A 19,206-nucleotide genomic window follows, 5' to 3' on the forward strand; every position below is an offset into this window, starting at 1 on the left:
AAAACATCAAAAAAAAAATTTCTTTCTTTAAGTCACTTATTTTAATATGGTGGATATAAATATCTTTTATGCACTTCTTTTGAGACAAGCAGCTCAACGTAAAGAAGAACAAGAGGTAAGAGAAATAAAGGAACTTAAAAGCCAAGTTTTTTCAACTAACCTCTCTTGTTCAAGATTTGGATATTAGGCAAACACATATTTCGCTTGGTCCTATACACAAAAATTACCCTTCTTAGGAGATATCTAGCCAAACACCGATGTCGATACATGCCTCTTCCACCGATTCAGGTATTTCTCTGGAAGAATTAGTTAAGGAGCTTTCTAACAATTCTTGTGAGATCGTGCAAGAATCCTACTTCAGTCAACAAGAATCATCTAGTTTCCAACAGCTTCGATTTTGTAACTGGAGTTAAAACTGATTTTAGTAATTTGAGTAACCTCGCTGCTCAGATTACATAATCAATAAGGAGACTAAAAGAGTCTTGGAGTCAACAATCTTTTAGTCGTACCGAATCTTGCAGTGAAGTTGCTTGCATCAACCATAATGTTGAGCAGCTGGTTCCTCGGAGTATAGATCAAGGTAAAGGATTTTATTATGTGTGAATTTGCTAATACTTCTTTTCAGTATGTGCAGGAACCTATTGAGTCTCACATGGGGACTCAAACCCCCATGCACGTTGAGGTAAAGCCTGTTCCTTAACTTGCACATCCTGGGCTTATACTGGAAAGTCGTTCAGAGCCTTCAATTGTTTGTTACACCGAGATCAACACATTTGAGGAAATTTCCCGATCGACTGACAAAGAAGATATTTACTAGTCGTACCAAAAACAAGTCAGTAAGGTTGAGTATGAGTCACAACTTCATATCAAAGAGTCTCAAGTAATAGAATTTGAGATTACCAAACCTCGTTCTCTTCTTCCCTCTGGCATCTCATATATTTTTTATTACTGCTCATATTATCCTTACTAGTCAAGGTTTGTTGCTGAGTCTTTTCTTTGTTTCGACTCTTTTGGGTCATTTGAGTCTTTCGATTCTTTTTTTTTTTTTTTTTTTTGTCAAAAAACAGAAAAAACAAATTCGACCTGTCTGGTTCTCATTAAAAGATGAGTACTCTTATAGCCCTTCCAAACTATATAGATTCATCTAAGAGAGGACCGGAGAAGTATGAAAATTTTTATGTACCTTGAGAAAAGCGAAAAAGACGCATTGCGTCGAGCAATCGATATTAAAAATTTACCCTTCCTAGAGGTAACCAGATGTGAAAAATAAAACAACTTTTATTTGCTTTTCTTTATTTGTTTTCTAGGACTAGAATTTTTAGACTAACTTCTTTGTGTATAGCTTTTCCTTTGTTTTGCTTTGTTTTTCTTCTCTTTTCTTTTTTATAGGAACAACCAAAATGAAAGAAAAACAACATTTTGAAGCATGAAAATTCTACCACCACCCATTGCACAAAAACCAGAGGAGTTTTCTGTTCCCTTTTATCTTTTTGTCTTCATGCTTATATTTATATTTTAAAAGAATGAGGACAATATTTAATTTTTAAATTGGGAGTAGGAAACATTGCATGTTTTTGACATGACATTCTCTAATGCATTTCGATGACATATCTTTGATTCTTTGCATATACCACATTTCTTGATATTCCATGATCTCATGACATTTTTAAATGACTCATTTTTGCTTTAAATGCATAATTGTATAAATGCATGTTTATACATTCAAGAATCCCATTCACTTTGTTTTTTATATATCATTTGATTTTTACAATTTCTTGATTCTTATCAATGAAACTTTGAAGGCGCATACTTTCAAGTAAAGATACAAATAAAACTTTAGATTTCTTAAAATTTTCTAACAAAATTTTGAAACCAATTTTTCAAAAGAGAAAAAATTCTTTTTCTCTAATTTCATAAAAAGTCAAATACTTAACTTTTTAGATTTATTTAGAATCTTAAAACTTTTAGAAACGTCATATCTACTTAATTTTCTTTGTAACCCCGATAGGACAACCTTTGGTCTAAGAATAACCAACTTATTTTAGAAGCAAATCTAGACAAAAAGGATAAAAAGGGCCTTCTAAATATATATAGAGATGTCCACGGGGCTGGGCGGAGTCGGGATGCCATTCTCCATCCCCATCCCCGCTCCCCACTCCCCATTTCATTCTCCATCCTCGTGAAATTCCCCACGGGGATCAGGGCGGGGATTCCCTGTAGGATATTCAGAGGTAAACGACTGTCTCTTATACACATCTAGATGTGTATAAGAGACAGTAATAACACAACATTAGATAACTATACTAAATAAATAGGTAGAAGCTAATCGGGACGGGGAACGGGGCGGGAGCGAGGACCGGAGCGGGGATGGGGAATGCATTCCTTCCCCGTCTCCATCCCCATTTAGCTCACGGAAAATTTTTTCCTCCACTCCCTCCCTCATTCCCTACCTAATCAAGGAATCCCGACAGGGTTCTGTCCCCGTGGGGAAATTGGCATCTCTCTATATATAGTATAAAATAATAATAATAATAATAATTAAGCAAGCTTGCAAAATAACATAACTTTCACTAATGTGTGTGTGCATGGATAGAGGTGAAAAGAGCTACCTCCATCTACTAGTTTTGGCCTTTAAATAAACTAAAACTTAGTAATCCTTTCTTTTATGATTTTACAAGAAAAATACCCTTTACTTTTCGAAAATAAGTTTCAACTTTTTTATTAGCAAAATTTTAAATTTCTAAATGCCTATTTGTATCATTACTTCTTTGTTTGTTGAAAAGAGAGATGAGAATCGAATTTTTGTGTAAGTCAAAAGAAAACATGTAAACATTTTTTTTAAACAAATGATAAAGAATAGGGTTGGTTGCACAAATAATAATTAGACCCAAAATAATAAAAGATGTAGAACAAGAATAAACATACTAGGGATATGACACAAAATTAGCATCAGATATCACTAATAGCAGCTATCGGTGATAGTTATATAGGTAAATGACTAAAAAGCCCACACGTAGCCTACCATTTCGTGCTTCTTCTTCCAGTCTTCTCAAATTTAAAATTATCACTGATAACAACCATCAATGATAACAACTAATAGCAGTTATCAGTGATAGCCACCGATAGATACTATTAATTGTTTTCATTGATAACTACTATCAGTGATAGCTTTCAATTTGAGAAATATTAATACGACCTTAAAATAATAATACTTAAAATATCACCTTTCAATTTGCTATCAATTTTTAATAGCAATCATTGAGACACTTAAATCAAGTGGAATCAAACTTGAAATATTAACATTAAGGCTATCAATGAATATCAATGATAGACTTTTATCAAAAGTTATCAACTTTTAAAACAACGTAACTTCCCCAGCCTGTCAGTTGAATATCCCTGGCATGATCATGTATTCTCCCCAGGTATTCTCCGCGAATAACCCACAACGACTGACGTGGAAATAATCTCAGCACCCTATAACCTGCCGAATGTGCACATGTCGACAATTCTTGCTAGACATGCTTGGGTACGCTGACAATCCCAGCCAGATACCCTGACAATCCCAGCCAAGTGTCCACAAAGCATGCTAACAATATCCTGGGTACAAATCTAGTTTCCAAATGCAATTACACACGCATTATGACGACGACACAACAACAATCAAGTTCAGAAAAACACATTTCCCGATCATGCCAATAATTCAAATATAACCTATATATATAATCACATATATACATAGAAATCAAACATACAAACAGTAGAATAACCACTCACAGTTCCTCCTCATCTGTTCCTCAGGAATTTTCTTAGGCAGCTCCTTGCCCCGTTTCCTTAGATTCTTCCTCTTTCCAAGAAATTCCAAATTAAACCATCATTCCTCCAATAATCCCAAATTATTCACAAATAACCTTAAAAATTAGAATAACCAGCTTACCCACTTTAAGATAACCAAAAATAGGCTGAGCTTCTCCAACACATCTTTTTGGAGGTTATTTTGAGAAGTTGAGGGGCACTGGGTAGCATGTGGGTGTGCCTTGCTAGAGGAAAAATAGGCATGTGGGTGTGCCTTGCTAGATGCGCATACGGACGGACGCACATTAGCACGCATGGACGCATCTCAGTGCACGCTTGCGTGCGCCGCATCGCCCAGCGTTGCCTGTGCGAGAGCTATCACCCATCAATGCGCCTGCTGCCCAGTGCCCCTCAACTTGTCAAAATAACCTCCAAAAAGCTGTTTTGGAGAAGCTCAACCTATTTTTGGTTATCTTAAAGTGGGTAAGCTAGTTATTCTAATTTTTAAGGTTATTTGTGAATAATTTGGGATTATTGGAAGAATGATGCTTTAATTTGGAAATTCTTGGAAAGAAGAAGAATCCAAGGAAACGAGGCAAAGAACTGCCTAAGAAAATTCCTGAGGAACAGAGCAGGAGGAACTGTGAGTGGTTATTCTACTGTTTGTATGTTTTATTTCTATGTATATATGTGATTATATATATAGGTTATATGGCATGATCGGGAAATGTGTTTTGTTTGAACTTGATTGTTGTTGTGTCATTGTCATAATACCTAAGTCATATCACTGATATACGAATTAATAGCTATGGCTATCATTGATAGCTTCAATTAGTGGCTATCACCGATAACTTTTAGCAGTGACTATCAATGATAAACTTTCATCATATAGAATTGACTTTTATATCATTGACATCATCGATATATGGATATCACCCAAATTTTATCACTAATATCACTAATATCACTTATATCGTAGTTATCGATGATAGCTTCTATCATTGATAACATATTATCAGAGACAACTTCTGTCATTCTTTTTACCTATAAAATAACATGTCATCGTTGATAGCTTCTATAATTGATAACATGCTATTAGTCATAACTTCTAGGCATTCCACTTACACTTTAGGGACAATTACAAATATAGACATTAGACCCCAGTTGCAAATATAGACATTAGACCCAAAATATTAACAGATATAACATAATGTAAAAAAAAAATGTAAATATGACCAAATTTAAATAGTCTAAAGTGATAGACCATATTATTGATAGGAGTCTATCAGTGATAGACTGGTAGGAGTCTATAAACGATAGAAGTCTGTCGCTGATAAACTTATCTATATTTGCAATTTTTTAAAATGATGTTATACACTTGGTTATTATTCCTAACAATGCTACCAATTGCAATTTCCCTACATTTTAGTTCAAGATTCAACTTTATTAACCAAATTCACTAATTTGGCTATCAATGATAGACTTTTATAAGTGGCTATTAACTGTGAAAAAAATCATCAAAGATTAATCTATCAATGATAGAAAAATATTAGTGGCTGTCACCGATAGACTTTCATTAGTGACTATCAATTTTGAAATATTCACGCTCAAAACTATCACTGACTATTATTGAGAAACTTTTATGATGATTATCAATAATAGACTTTTATCACTAATAGATTTCTACAACTGATATCTGCCTAAATTCGATATCACTAATAAATGAATATGATTGATATCTATCTAAATTCTATCGCTAATATCACTAATAATTGATATTATCAATACACAAATATTTTGGTACACAAATATTTTAATTTGTGCTTTTCATTTTGGATCATCTATGCTATTTTTCAAGTTATTTCTAATAAACATCATACTCTTAAAGTCCTATAAAAAGGGGAAAAAAACTATTGGTCGATTTGATATCGTTTGCATTTCTCATTTTTTGAGAAATAAACTATTTTAATAATTGTTCTCATTTTTTATTTCAAACTTTTAAAAGTGTTTCTAGAAATGGTGCAAATTTGTGGACTACAAAAATAGTTTCTTTCAAATCTATTTTCATTTACTATTTATATTTAATGTTTCGTTATAATAATCAAATTTGATAATTGACTTGTTAGTGTTAAGTCACTTATGAGGGTGGTTGCAAGTGTTGGTTACGGAACTCAACCTCATAATTCTTATGAAAAAAAAAACAAATATCAGATAAAGGAAAAAAAACTAAAAAAAAGAGGGAGAGAAGAAGTAAAAATTGGAGAAAGGGAGGAAGAAGAAAACCGAAGAAAGGAAAAAAATTTTAAAAAAAAGAATGAAACAAAAATTGAAGAAAGAAAAGAAAATAAAAAAAATAAAAAGAAAGGAAGAAGCGAAAATAGGAGAAAGGAAAATAAAGAAAAGAAGCAAAAATTGAAGAAAAGAAAGAAAATTAAAAATTAAAAAAAAAAATAGGTGTGTAACAAGACAAGACAAAGAAGGATGACATTAGAAATTAGAAAAAATTCAAAGATTGACTAATCAACATTTTTATATTTGTAAATATTTTAAATAGGTGGTGTATTTTTAGATTTTTCTTCTTATTTTATTATCTATTACAAATATCCTTAATACAAGGATTGAGTGACAATGTCCTTTAAAAAACAATTAACAATGTACAATAATAAATTTGGATATACAAATTGAAAACAGAAAAGTTAATTAATTTCTTCGATAATAATATTTTTAGAAATTACTCTTTTTCTCTTTAAATAATAACAAAAATCCATATATTTAAAGTTTGCAAACCTGATTTGACGACAGGCCAAAAATCATTGGAGTCCAAATAATACAGGATATAAACGATGTAATGTGAGACATATAACAATACTAAACTAATGAGTAGATACAGATTTGAAGTAGAAAAAGAAACTGACGAGTGAAGTTGGAGAATAAAAGTTGATAGTTCCTGAGGTCTACAAAACGGAGGCTAACAAGATCGGTGGCATTTAATCCCTATACCCTATAACTTTCTCAACAAGACCCTATCTAGTAGAAATCTATTAGTTAATCTGCAGCCAATCCAAGCCAAGCCAAGCCATCCACCCAGCGGCGGATCCCTCAGAAGAAAGAAGTTCAGATATAAGCAGCAAATAAACCACCAGTATTAGGCAAAGTCATGTCAATACCAAAATCAATATAAGCTCCTTGGCGAAAAGATTGAAATAACGCAACAATCAACAAGTTCTTCAGTACTAAATGATTGTATGAAACAATATAAAGGACCGGACAGCAACCATACGCTCTTTATCACTCTTGTTGCGCAGGGAACTGGGTAGATCCACACTCAAGTCCAAAATCCCATTCCCTTACAATCCTCGATAAGCCCTTCATGGCCACCGTAATCTTCCTCTCTCACACTCACAAACTTATCACTGCGCTACTTCCTCCATTTCTTTTCAACTTTTTTAGCACAACAGATGAGAAGCGATGCTCACTCACTTTAGCTCGTCCATTTCTTATATGGTACTTTCAAAACCCAAGGCCAAGCAATTAGCCATATACAACCTTTTAGTTTGTTCTCCTGATAGACTAGTTAGTTATGTAAGTAACAAGGCCATACAGACATAGTTAGTTACCATATTCAACAATCATCAATTTGTCAAGCACACACTCAACGCATTTCCTATGAGTCAGAAACTCAAGCAGGAGAGAAGAAAGGAAGTAAAGGGCAGGTATAAACAGAAGAAGAAGCATAAGTTAAAGCATATGGGAGACCATATCCGACCAGATCAATCAATATCAACAAGAAAGATAACCAAAAAGGCAAATCTACTTGATATCTATCACGTCCATCGTTTTGTCTATAAAAGATTTCTACTTCCTATTCAGGCAGAAGTACTGTAGTGTAAGTAAGGTACATAATTAAAATGACAGAGAGCAGAGAACAATTACCAAACAGAAAAAAATACGAAAACGTCACTGCTTCTCCTCCCTTTCTCGGTTCCACTGTTCAATTCGGGCACGCCGCTCTTCGCTGCCTTCTCTCACAGTGACAGGGCTTCTGCTTCGTCTGGGGCTACCATGCCTTCTCCTTCCCCCATCCCTATCCTGACGCTCCTTGCTCCGTCCGTTTCCACGATAATCACGATCCCTGTAATCCCTCTCACGCCTATCGTGCTCTTTCCGGTTCCGCGGACTCAAACTTCTACTCCTGCTCCGGCTCCGTCTATATCCTCGGTACCTACCAAACAGCTTCCTCCTCAAATCCTTCCCAATCATCTTTACGTGCATAAAATTGCAATACCCCCCTCGATTACAATTATTCTCCTCGTACTGCCGGCATGTGGCTTCGCGGAAATCAGTCACCGGAGAAAAATCTGCGATAATGGGTCGACCTGAGTAGAACCGCCCTTGCAACGCTTGGAGTGCGGCAGCAGCCTGGTCCTCCTCCCTAAACTGAACGTAGACATTGCCAATCATGTGGTCGGCGAGATTATCGCATACGTTAAGGCTCTCGATCTCACCGAACTTACCAAGTTCCTCGTAAATGTCTTCATAGAAATCTTCAAAGTGTTCCTGAATCTTTCGGGGATCTATGGGCTGGCCCTGAGCGTCAACGCCGGGGGTGATCATGTCGGGGCGCTGGTACATGTTGGATAAGAGAAGAGTGGGGGAAATAGTAGGGCGGTTGTGGAGGCGAGAGCAGCGATCTCCATGACGACAGGCGCCGATCTTGAAATAGAAAGGGCAGTTGACACGGTCCTTCTCGGTGCCAAAGATTGAGGCCAAGTGCTCAGCCATTGTAGATCAGATGAAAAAGTTTTCAGCAACAATTCTCGACCCGATTGAAAGGGTTTCGACGGAAAAGAAGTGGAATTAAAACTAAAAATCAAAAGGAAAAACGGAACCGATAGCTCTATTACAGCTTGCAGGAGAAAGGTACAAGGGCGGAAAAAACCCTAAATTGGAGAAATGGATCCCAGATACGTAATTCGTAAATGGAGAGCTTCGAAAAGAAGAAATTTGTACAGATGACCCATATTTAGGGGCTCACTCGAAATCTAACCTCATTTTAAGAAACGTTCGAAATTTGACCTTTTTCTTGTATCAGCCACGTGTGAAAGTACTGTTTTAACCCAAAATACACGTGAAGTCAGACATAACCCAGATTTCTCGCTCTTTTCTCTCGTTTCTTCATCTCGTCCTCTCGTTCCTTCATCTTGTTCTATAATTCACATTGTTCTCCTTCATTTTTTCCTTGATTTTTTTTTCTTTTTTAATTCTTCCTACTGCTTCCTCTCGTTTCTTCCTCGTCAATTTTATAGTTTTTTCCTTTGAGTTTTTTCCTTCATTTGAATTCTCACTCTTACTTCTTCCTCTCGTTTTTTGGTCTCACTCTCGCTTCTTCCTCTCGTTATGATTCACCCTCCAACTTATATCTTTTATTTGAGAATAAAAAGATGTCAACATAAACAGAAGAAGTCATTGAAAAAGAAAAGCACCCGAAAGAAAGAAGGGTGGAAAGGAAATCTCACAAGAAAAATGAGAAAAAAAGAGCGATGCCGGAAAAGAAAAAAAGGAAATCGCGGAAAAACAAAGGACGTCATAGATAGAAGAAATTATTGAAAAAGAAAAGAAAAAGAAAAAGAAAGAAAGAGGAAAAGCAAAAAAAATAGAAAGAAGGAAAAAGAAAAAAGAGTTAAAGTGGTAAATTTACATGATGATGACATCAATAGAAGATAAAAAATCAAGTAAATTAGAAAAGTGAGATCAAATTTCAAGATTTTGCTTAAATAGGCCATCGGTACCAATTTCCTTTATGAAAGGGCTTCGTTATGTTTTCCATTCGGGCAACCATTGCAATTAGCATGCATGCGATTTTTATTTTTATTGTTTTTATTATTATTATTTTCCAAAGAGAAGACGTGATGGTGGCTTTATCCCTTCTTTTTCCTCAAAATTTTCCATTTTTATCTCTATAATGTTTTTTTTTAATTCAATGTTAAATAATAATAATAATAAAATATTACATATTCTCAACATTTTAGTTGATCTATCACAGTCACATGAGAAGGTTGACTTGAGGAACCAACTCGAGTATAACACATGTTCTTATGGGATATTTGGCAGTCCAAGAGATTTGGATTGAATAGGTTTAAAAAGTCCACCCGATATTTGACTTTCCATTTAAAAGAAAATGATGGATCTAATAACCCACCATTTTACTCTCCAAAATACTAGCCCTACTAATGCCTATTTTCCCTTACTTCCCTCCTAACTCTACTTTGATTTTTCTCTCTTTCCTTCGTCTGTCACTTCACATTTCTTCCATTCTTAACTCTTCTATTTTCTCTCATCCTCTTCGTCTTCCTCTAATTGTCTTTTCTTGCATGAAATTTTTGTCTAAGATCTACTTTTTTTGCGAGTCCTTCGTGTAGATCTAATTTTGTTTGAAGTTCTTTTTTTCATATCTATTGTTTTTTCGTAGTTTTCATTCATGTCTATGTCTCTTGGGTGTTTTTTGTTGAGACTTACTTTCCTTTGGAGTTTTTGTTCGGATTTACTTTTTTGGGATTTTTTTCGTGGGTTTTGGATATGTAGATCTATAGATTTTTAGGGTTTTGTGTGGTTTTTTTTTCCCATAGTTTTGGACTACTTTTCTCTACATGTTAGATTTGTAAGATTTTGCGTGATTTTTTTTTTGTTGGATTTTTTTGGGGTTCAATTTTTTGATTATGTGTTCAATTGTTATCTTGGAGTTCTTTAATTTTTCCTTCCTTTTTTGTAGTTCCCCTCTTGTTGCTTCAATAACGCATGATCGTTTTTTTTTCTCTTTCTCAAATTTGGTGTGCGATGAAATTCCTGGTAGGGGCCAATGATTATTGGAGCTTGGTGAAGGGAGTTCAATCATCCCTACAAAAGGTTTGTCTTTTATCCTTTTCTTCCATAGGCCGATGATAATTATTTAATTCATGCTTTCCTATTTTCTCTTCTCTTAATTCATCCTCTGTTGTTTTTGTATTGATCTGTATTATTAAAAATATATATATCTAAAGCATCTATTTCTCATTTGAGTTCCTTGGTGATCGGTTAATTTACCATGTTCTTGTGTTTTCTTGACAATATATTGGATTTCATGTACAATTTGTTTGTTGGAGTTGGAGTTCCTTGTTTTTGTTCTTTTTTTCTTTTTTTTTAAAAAAATAAATTTGGAATTGGAATTTGTTGGTTTGATTTTTCTTCTTCTATGTTGTTGGTTTTGTTTTATGTTAGTTGGATTTCTTCAAATGAAATAAGAATGTAATATCCCTAAGGCCTCTTATTTTTTTTTCCGTTTTTGACAATTTTGTGTGATATATTACATTTTAATTAATGCAAAATTAATGGTATAATATTAAAGAAATTTCTCAGCCACCTATTTATGCGAACTTCACCCTACCTACTTTAGTTAATTCAACATTACTCCCTCTTCATTATTATGTTTAATGAAATCACTGTTCATCATTTCTAAGGGTTGGTGCACTTAAGACACCCAACTCCACAACCAACCACCCCATAATCTCTTCTATTTATACATGTCCTAATCTCTTATTTCTATTTTGAGAAATTTCTACTGCTTCCATTTATTTGGATTGTTGGTGAGTACTTCTATCCATTCTCTGTTTTTTTCCATCACTTCTTATTTCAATCTTGTGGAATGAATTATATATCTTGATCTGTTTTTGTTTCTTTCCCCCCACCCCATCCTACTTCATTGTTTTTACATTCATACAAGGGTAGTCACGAATCGAACTACTGTGTTGAAAGAGGTACCATTTCCTTTCCATTCTTTTATTTCCACACTTCATTTCCAATTAGTTTGAGGTTCGTTAGTTTTACGTTTGGAGTAAATTTTCTTATCATCCAATATTTGTCAATAAATTTTCGTGAAGTATTTGTAATAATGAATTTGAGATTTGCATTATTGCTATGTATGTATATATATATATATATATATATATATATATATATATATATATATATATATATAATATATTACATTATATTGCATATGTACCTGGACATTTGTTGAAGATATTATTATTTGCTTGAGGACATTATAGGAATGAAATAAATTTATATTTTTCTAATTCTATTAATTTTTGGACCTTCAAATGCTCATAACCGTATGAATAGAATACGTTATGTTGAATCCATTAAAAAAAACGTGTACTTTAATTTTGAAGGGTAACCAAATTGCACAAATTTTCAACATTTTCATTTAGATGTAAATAAATTTTTTGTTGTATTTAATCGGAAAAAATCAGTTTAATATCCAAGTTTAAAAGGAGTTTATGTATTTAATAGAAAAAATTGCACAAGTTTATGGTATTTAACCGGAAAATTTTAGTTTTTTGTTAAATAAATAGTACTTTAATTTTGTTATTGTTTTTTTTATAAAAAAAATGGTGGTAAACAAATCAGTTTTTGGTAAGCAAACAAACTATTTCAAAAAAACAATCAATTTATGGTATCCAAGTTTAAAAAGGAAAAAATATTTGGTAAAAACATCAATAAATATTTGGTAAACGGTTTTTTTAAGAAAAAACGCTTATGGTAAACAAGTTAAAAAAAGAAAAAGAAAAAAAAAAAAGAGTTATAATTTAGGATGAATGTAATTGGTAAATAGTTGGTAAAAAAAATTAAAAGAGAAATAGTTGGTAAATAGATTTTACAAGAGTATAGTTGTTAGATAGGTTATAAGAAAACATGGTTTGGGATTAAATTTTTAGATAGTTCATAAAACATAGTTGGTAAACATATGTTTGCTAAATTTGATCCCTTCTTAGGTCTAAGTTAATGAGATATTTGTCAATATATTAATTGTAAAGATAAGCCTAACAAACCATTACTTATCAAGACTTGTTTATAAGAACTCCTAACTCATAACCATTGGAAGTTGGAACTTCTAAATTCTAACCCCGAAAAAATTTTGGTATTGATTACCCCTATTTTGAAAATATAGGTAGATGAAAAAACCCAAATTCTGTGTGGTATTTATGGTCGTAACCCAGAGGTCTACCTATCCTTACACAAATGTCAAAAAGTTAGTGAGTACAAGGGGGCATTGCATAAGTCATATGAAACATTTGATGAAGCAGAGCATGCATATAGGTCTTACAGTATAACACACGCTAGACCGACTATAGTTGTCCCTAACGGACCAGTGCAGTAGGACAATGTAGTACAATTATTACAACTATGATAGGCTTTATTTTTGGGATGATCGTAATATATACTTGGCTCAAGATAGTAGGACATGAGTGATGTACTCAGTTGTCAAGACTTTTCATCTTGTAACTAAACCTAAATTCATTAATTCTAAGTACAATTCAACCTTTCAGGATCTACATGCTTCCTCCCCTTACTCTAGTAAGATGAAGATTGTTCAAAAGCTATTTACAACCATAACAAGTATTACAGAGTCTCAGAGACATTTTTTCATGAGATTGGCAGTGCTGCTTAACAATAATAGAAGGGTAGAATAACAACCAACAAACATTAGACACTATATTTGGCAGTTGACGTTCTTCTACCTCATTTACAAGAGTGACTTAGCGTATTTTGAAAGTACTCGAATGGATAGAAGGACGTTTATGATTCTATGTAACATAATTAGGATGACAGGATGTTTGGAACCAAGTAGATATGTTAGTATTGAAGGGATGATTGCAATGTTCCTATACATTCTTGCTCACGATGCGAATAATTGAGTAGTACACACACATTTTTCGAGATCTGGCGAGACGATTTCGAGATACTTCAATACAGTTCTTAGAGAAGTAATACAACTACACATAGTCTTGTTGAAAATCCCCGAACTGATTATAAGTACATGACTGATCGACGATGGAAATGGTTTCAGGTACAACAAAGTTCCAGGACCATTCTATGAATGCATCTAAAATGTGACCAAAATGGAGAGTTTATCTTTGTTACGCCAGGATGGGAAGGCTTGACCGCCGACTCTAGGTTCATGAGGGATGCAATTGTTGATGCCCTAAAGTCTCGTGTCCTGTAGTTTGTAAAAGTATGTATGAACACTTGTGTTGTTAATATATGATATTTACTTCATATCTTGTATTTTTCTCAGTTAATTGTTTTATTTGCTTTATCAAAAACCAATAAACATAAAATCCCTGGTTATTTGTATGTGACTCAAGCATGTATGTGGTGACATACAAGTGGATCATGTCTTGAGTGATAACCAAAATGGTCTATAGTAAATGGACAAAGGAGGGAAACCTTATCTTGGTAATGCTACGGACGCGACCCACTTTGTAGAATGGTCACAAGTGTTGTGACCTGTCACATATGGCCTAATCCTGATTATTCGTATTGGGGACATGCGAGCAGGGCATCCTATACAAAGAGTTTGTATAAGACCTGACCACGAAGTGTTAACGTCTCGTTATATAACACCGTTCATGACAGAGACTTCACTTCACTAGGATGACTATAGGTAACATGACCTCAATTCTGAGTGAATTGGGAACTCTTGCCATTGAGAGCGATCCTTTGATTTGTATGGGTGCGAGTGGCCAGGTCGTCGATTCAAACCTACCATTTTGGGGATTTGTCTGATTTGGGAGCTGGGAACTCAGCTACACAAGATGGAATTCACTCCTTCCCCGAGGCAGAAGTAAGTAGATAGATGGCTCCCTTAAGGGCTGATTCTAGGGCTTGAAGGATGTGGCACCACACACATTCTCTTGGCCCGAGAAGTGTTCACACATAGTTGGACTATGTTGTATTGTTCATTAGAGGAATCAGTGATACTTAAAGAGTGAGATGTAACTATAGGAAAAAAATGGTAAATTAGCCCAACTGTACTTACGAGCATCTGTGAAGGGTCATCGTACTCATGATTGATTATATGCGATGGACACAGAAATATATATGTGGTAAGAAGAGTTCAGCTGTTGGTCTTTAGTGGAATGCCTGACAGTTAACGAATGGTGAATCTCGTGGCTAAAGAGTTTAGTCAGCTATTCACGTACCATTGGAGCTTTGCGCTACAGGTCCATTAGGTCCCCTGGGTAGCTTGGATAAAGTCGAGAACCAGTGTTTGGGTTAATTTAAAATGTTCAAATTAACAAGAGGAAGTTCAATTATATATGATATAATTGGACTGGTTAATTATATATGATATAATTGACTAAATGTATGAGATACATTATTTTAGAGGAAATTAGATATAAATATGATTTATATCAAGTTGAGGAGAAAATACTATAGTAGATATGTGATATCAAACTATAGGATATAAATATAATATGATTATATTTATTTATTAATTAATTGATTAATTATATGATAATTAACCAATTTTTCCACATTCGGATGAGGGTAGCGGGCATCGTCGGTTATGGTAACCGATGAGTTAAAAATGAAAAGAGGTTTTCATTTTGTATCGTACATTCATTATTTTTCGACCGCCCAAAAAGAATTCGTGAGACGATCACCCGAAAGCTCATACGATAGTAGCTCTTCCGTCTAACCGATCGTCTACCTCACGATTTCTCTAAACAATCGTATACGTTTTTCCTAAACGATCGTTCAGCCTTTCCTACACGATTGTGACTGTCTCTTATACACATCTAGATGTGTATAAGAGCACTGTATTATCTCCCACTTGCTTATTGTCTACACGACTCATTGTCCTCCGTCCTCTACCAAACTCACCAAAACCCACTCTTTGGGTTTTTACGCCGAGAATACCCGGGGTTCATTAGTGGTAGTGTCGTCCCCGCTACAGTGCTCGTGTTCGTATTGATCATGCTGTTGCAGTCGACGTTCTCGCCGGGTGTTGGTAGATCTGTTGGAGGGATCCGCTGCGTTAGGATTCAGAAGTATGAAGAGAGTCTTCAACTGGTATGGAACCCTTTCCCTGTTATTTATCATGTTCTGAGCATGCCGATAATTAGATTTATGTACATAACTGTATGTTTTGAATATATATTTTTTGTATTTCGGTCACTGTAAAATCGGAGCGATCTAAACACGCTCATGGTACTCTCCATATGAGATTCTTCAGCAATTATTCAAATGCACAGACTGAGGGTTCCAAAGGGTATTAAAAATCAATCATGTACATAATCAAGCTTGAGTAATTGCATGAATAGGCGGATTACAATCCTAAACTTGTACAAGATACTGCTACCTGTGTGATACTACCCAATACTGAAGGATTTTTTACTCCGTATGAGGGGAGTGCTTCCATCTCTCAGATTGGCGTGACCTAAGCAACGCACCGACAACATCGAGAGAAATTTTCAACTTAAAGCACTTTTCAACAATAAATTTTATCGAGCGAGCATTTAGACTGTTGAAAGGGCAATGGACAATTCTTAGGGGAAAATCCTTCTACCCCGTATAGGTCCAATGTCGAACGATAACTGCGTATTTCTTGATTCGCAGCCTAATCACAAGGGAGATGGGGATAGGTGCTTTACTTGATGAGTCCCTAAACAAGAATTCTACAGTTGTTGTTACAGAGGGGGAGAATATTGAATTCCTTGAGACATCAGACGAATGAACCTGATTTAGAGATGATTAGGCTACCGAAATATTTTTCCAGTGGCAACGTTCATGATTGTGTTTTTAAAAAAAATTTAACATCTAATCTACTTGTTGAACAATATTTACATACTGAGGGAAATCGAACACGAGGATTTCCATGAGCAACGGAAAGATCATTCCAAATTACAATCGTATATGAACATTACAATTACAATAAAAAACGGAAACATATGGTTATGCATTAAATACAGAAATTACAGCATGATATACAACAGATCAAGGACAAGAGCAACATACTTTAATAAACTCATCACAAAGCTCCTTGATCATGAATGCTCGATTAGCGCAACACAACAACACACGAATACTCGTCCAACACGACCGCTGCACTGCACGAACACCGCGCACCCGAACTAAGCGATCGCCTTGGTCACGAACACCCAGAACAAAATGAACGGCCTCCACAGAACCTCGATAGTGTCGAGTTGAGTATGACACCACCAAGAAGAATACCAATATTCTTGGTGTGAGAATCTAGAGGGTGAGCTCTATGTGGACTTGGTTTGAGGGAGAAAGTAGAAGGAAACACAATCGTGTAAATGATTGAGCAAGTGGGAGATGGACGAACCTATCGTATAGGTCGATGCCCAATCGTTTAGGAAAAGCTAAGCGATTATCTAGCAAAAGCTATGCGATCGTTTAACTCATCGTTTAGCTGAGTATCTATCTTCTACTAACACTCCACGATCGTTTAGCTAACTTCAAACTGTCGCTTAGTAAATCTAATTTACTTGACAACTCTCCGTGAGAATTTTCCGAGATTGAAAATCTCAAAACATAATTTTTTTTTCTTACTAAAATTAGAAAAACATTTTTCCTTTTAACTCACGGTTACCATGAAACCACCAATACTCTCCCACTCAATTGGTTATTAGAGAACAAATAATTATCCAATAATTAATATTATTATAAATATAAATGATAACTAACTTATAATAATATATTTATAACCTATAGTTTTAATATTTCATCTCATGAAACATACAAACCATAGCTCTTTTTCTTTTCCATGGCACTTAATGTAAATCTCATTTACACTAATCCTCCACTTAATGTATCTCATATACTATACCGATTATATTATATATAATCGAATTACCTCTTGTCAATTTGAACATTTCAAATTAACACCAAGAACTGATCCTCAACTTGAATCCATTGAGCTACCAAGGAAACCTTATGAACCTGTAGCTCGAAGCTTCAACAGTACGTGAATAACTGGTTAAACTCTTTAGTCACGGGATCCACCATCCGTTAACTGCCAGGCACTCCACTAAAGACCGATAGCTGAACTCTTCTTACCATAGATATATTATGTATCCATTTTAACAATCAACAGCGCGACAACCCTTCACAAATCGCTCATAAGTACAACTCGGCCAATAACCATTATACCCCTGTAGTTACATCTAACTCCTTAAGTACCATTGAATCCTCTAATGAACATAAGTCATAGTACTACTATGATTGAGTCCTCTCTTCCAAAGAGAAGTTGTGGTCACTATGTTCAAGCCCCAGAATCAGCTCTTAAGGGAGCAATCTCTACCCCTGCTTCGAGGAATGAGTGAATTCCATCTTGTGTATTAAATTTCCACCTCTCAAATCAGACAAGTCCCCAAAAAAGGTAGGCATGTTGAGTTGGCAATCTTGTCACTCTCACCCATACTAATCTAAGGACCACCTTCAAAGGCAAGAGTTCCCAAAACACTCAAGATTGAGGTCGTGTCACCTATGGTCGTCTAGGTGAGATGTAAGTCTCTAGTATCAACGGTGTTATATATAGAGTTTATGTAAGAGTTAAATAATATGCAGCAGAAGTATTAAGGATCCATAAACATTCTAATTCACTAATTTTGGCAAAAACTGAAGCATGTTCTTCATAAAAAATGGGTTTTCAGAACATACCTTTGATGAACTCTCCAAGAAAAACGTTTGTTCAGCTGCTGTTTTCACTTGATATCAACGTGAACCACCTCAAAGTCTTCCCAATTATGCTCTTGGAGCTTTAGGCAGAGTTGTGGGACTAAAGAACAGCTTGAAGATGTGAAGAAACAAGAAAAGCTCACAACAACAAGTTGAAGAAGACAGTTTCTTCTTCACCGAAATTTTTCTCTCAAAATTCTGTATTCCCCCTTTTTTCTCCAATAACTTCAATCTTCTTTATATATTTAGATGAACATGCAAAGAGATGGAGTGCATGGCTTACAGCTCATGCTTGGAGAATCAAAGTAGAGAAGATAATAGTTTTTGTGTGAGCATAAAGATTATGGTAATGGAGAAAATCCATTTTCCATTTTGTGCAACCATGCAAATTGTTTTTCCATTTTTTTTAAAAAATAAAAAATTATTTTAAATCATTTTATTCAAAATTTTATTTTCTTAAATTAATTAAAAAATTAATTAATTAAATATCAAATATTAAATTAATTTTTGCACAATAATCATCTTCATATATTTAAATCATATTTAAATATTTATTCTCTTGTTCCGTTTAATTTGAACATTTCAAATTAATTTCTCAAGCTACCCTAAAACTTGCCCATTTATGAGCTAGTAAGGAGACCTCGCGGACCTACAGATCATGGGCTCCAACGATCCGAGATTAATCGGCTAAACTTATTAGACCGATCTAACCCCCATTCGTTAACTAATGGGTGATTCCACTAAAGCCCAGAGCTAGATATATTATGTCCACTTGATATAACCATGATTAGTAAGTTAACCCTTCACAGGTTGCTCGTAATAACAGTTGGTTCGAATCTTTGTTTTACCCCCGAAATTACCTCTTGTTCCTTAAGTTCTACTGACCCC

At 34.7% G+C, this 19,206-nt stretch overlaps 1 protein-coding gene across 1 annotated transcript; it reads right to left on the bottom strand.

The window, feature by feature from the left end:
* Positions 1–7,508: 7,508 nt before the first annotated feature.
* LOC120087224 (splicing factor U2af small subunit B-like) lies at positions 7,509–8,776 on the bottom strand. Its single transcript, XM_039044136.1, has one exon. The coding sequence runs from the start codon at positions 8,572–8,574 to the stop codon at positions 7,750–7,752; it is 825 nt and encodes a 274-aa protein (XP_038900064.1). The 5' UTR covers positions 8,575–8,776; the 3' UTR covers positions 7,509–7,749.
* Between the last annotated feature and the right edge of the window lie 10,430 nt (positions 8,777–19,206).

This window comes from Benincasa hispida, chromosome 9 (genome assembly GCF_009727055.1).
Source record: "Benincasa hispida cultivar B227 chromosome 9, ASM972705v1, whole genome shotgun sequence".
NCBI lineage: Eukaryota > Viridiplantae > Streptophyta > Magnoliopsida > Cucurbitales > Cucurbitaceae > Benincasa > Benincasa hispida.

What these genes read in the sequence shown, in the direction of transcription:
- LOC120087224 (XM_039044136.1), bottom strand. Translation starts at nt 8,574, where the DNA reads ATGGCTGAGCACTTGGCCTCAATCTTTGGCACCGAGAAGGACCGTGTC.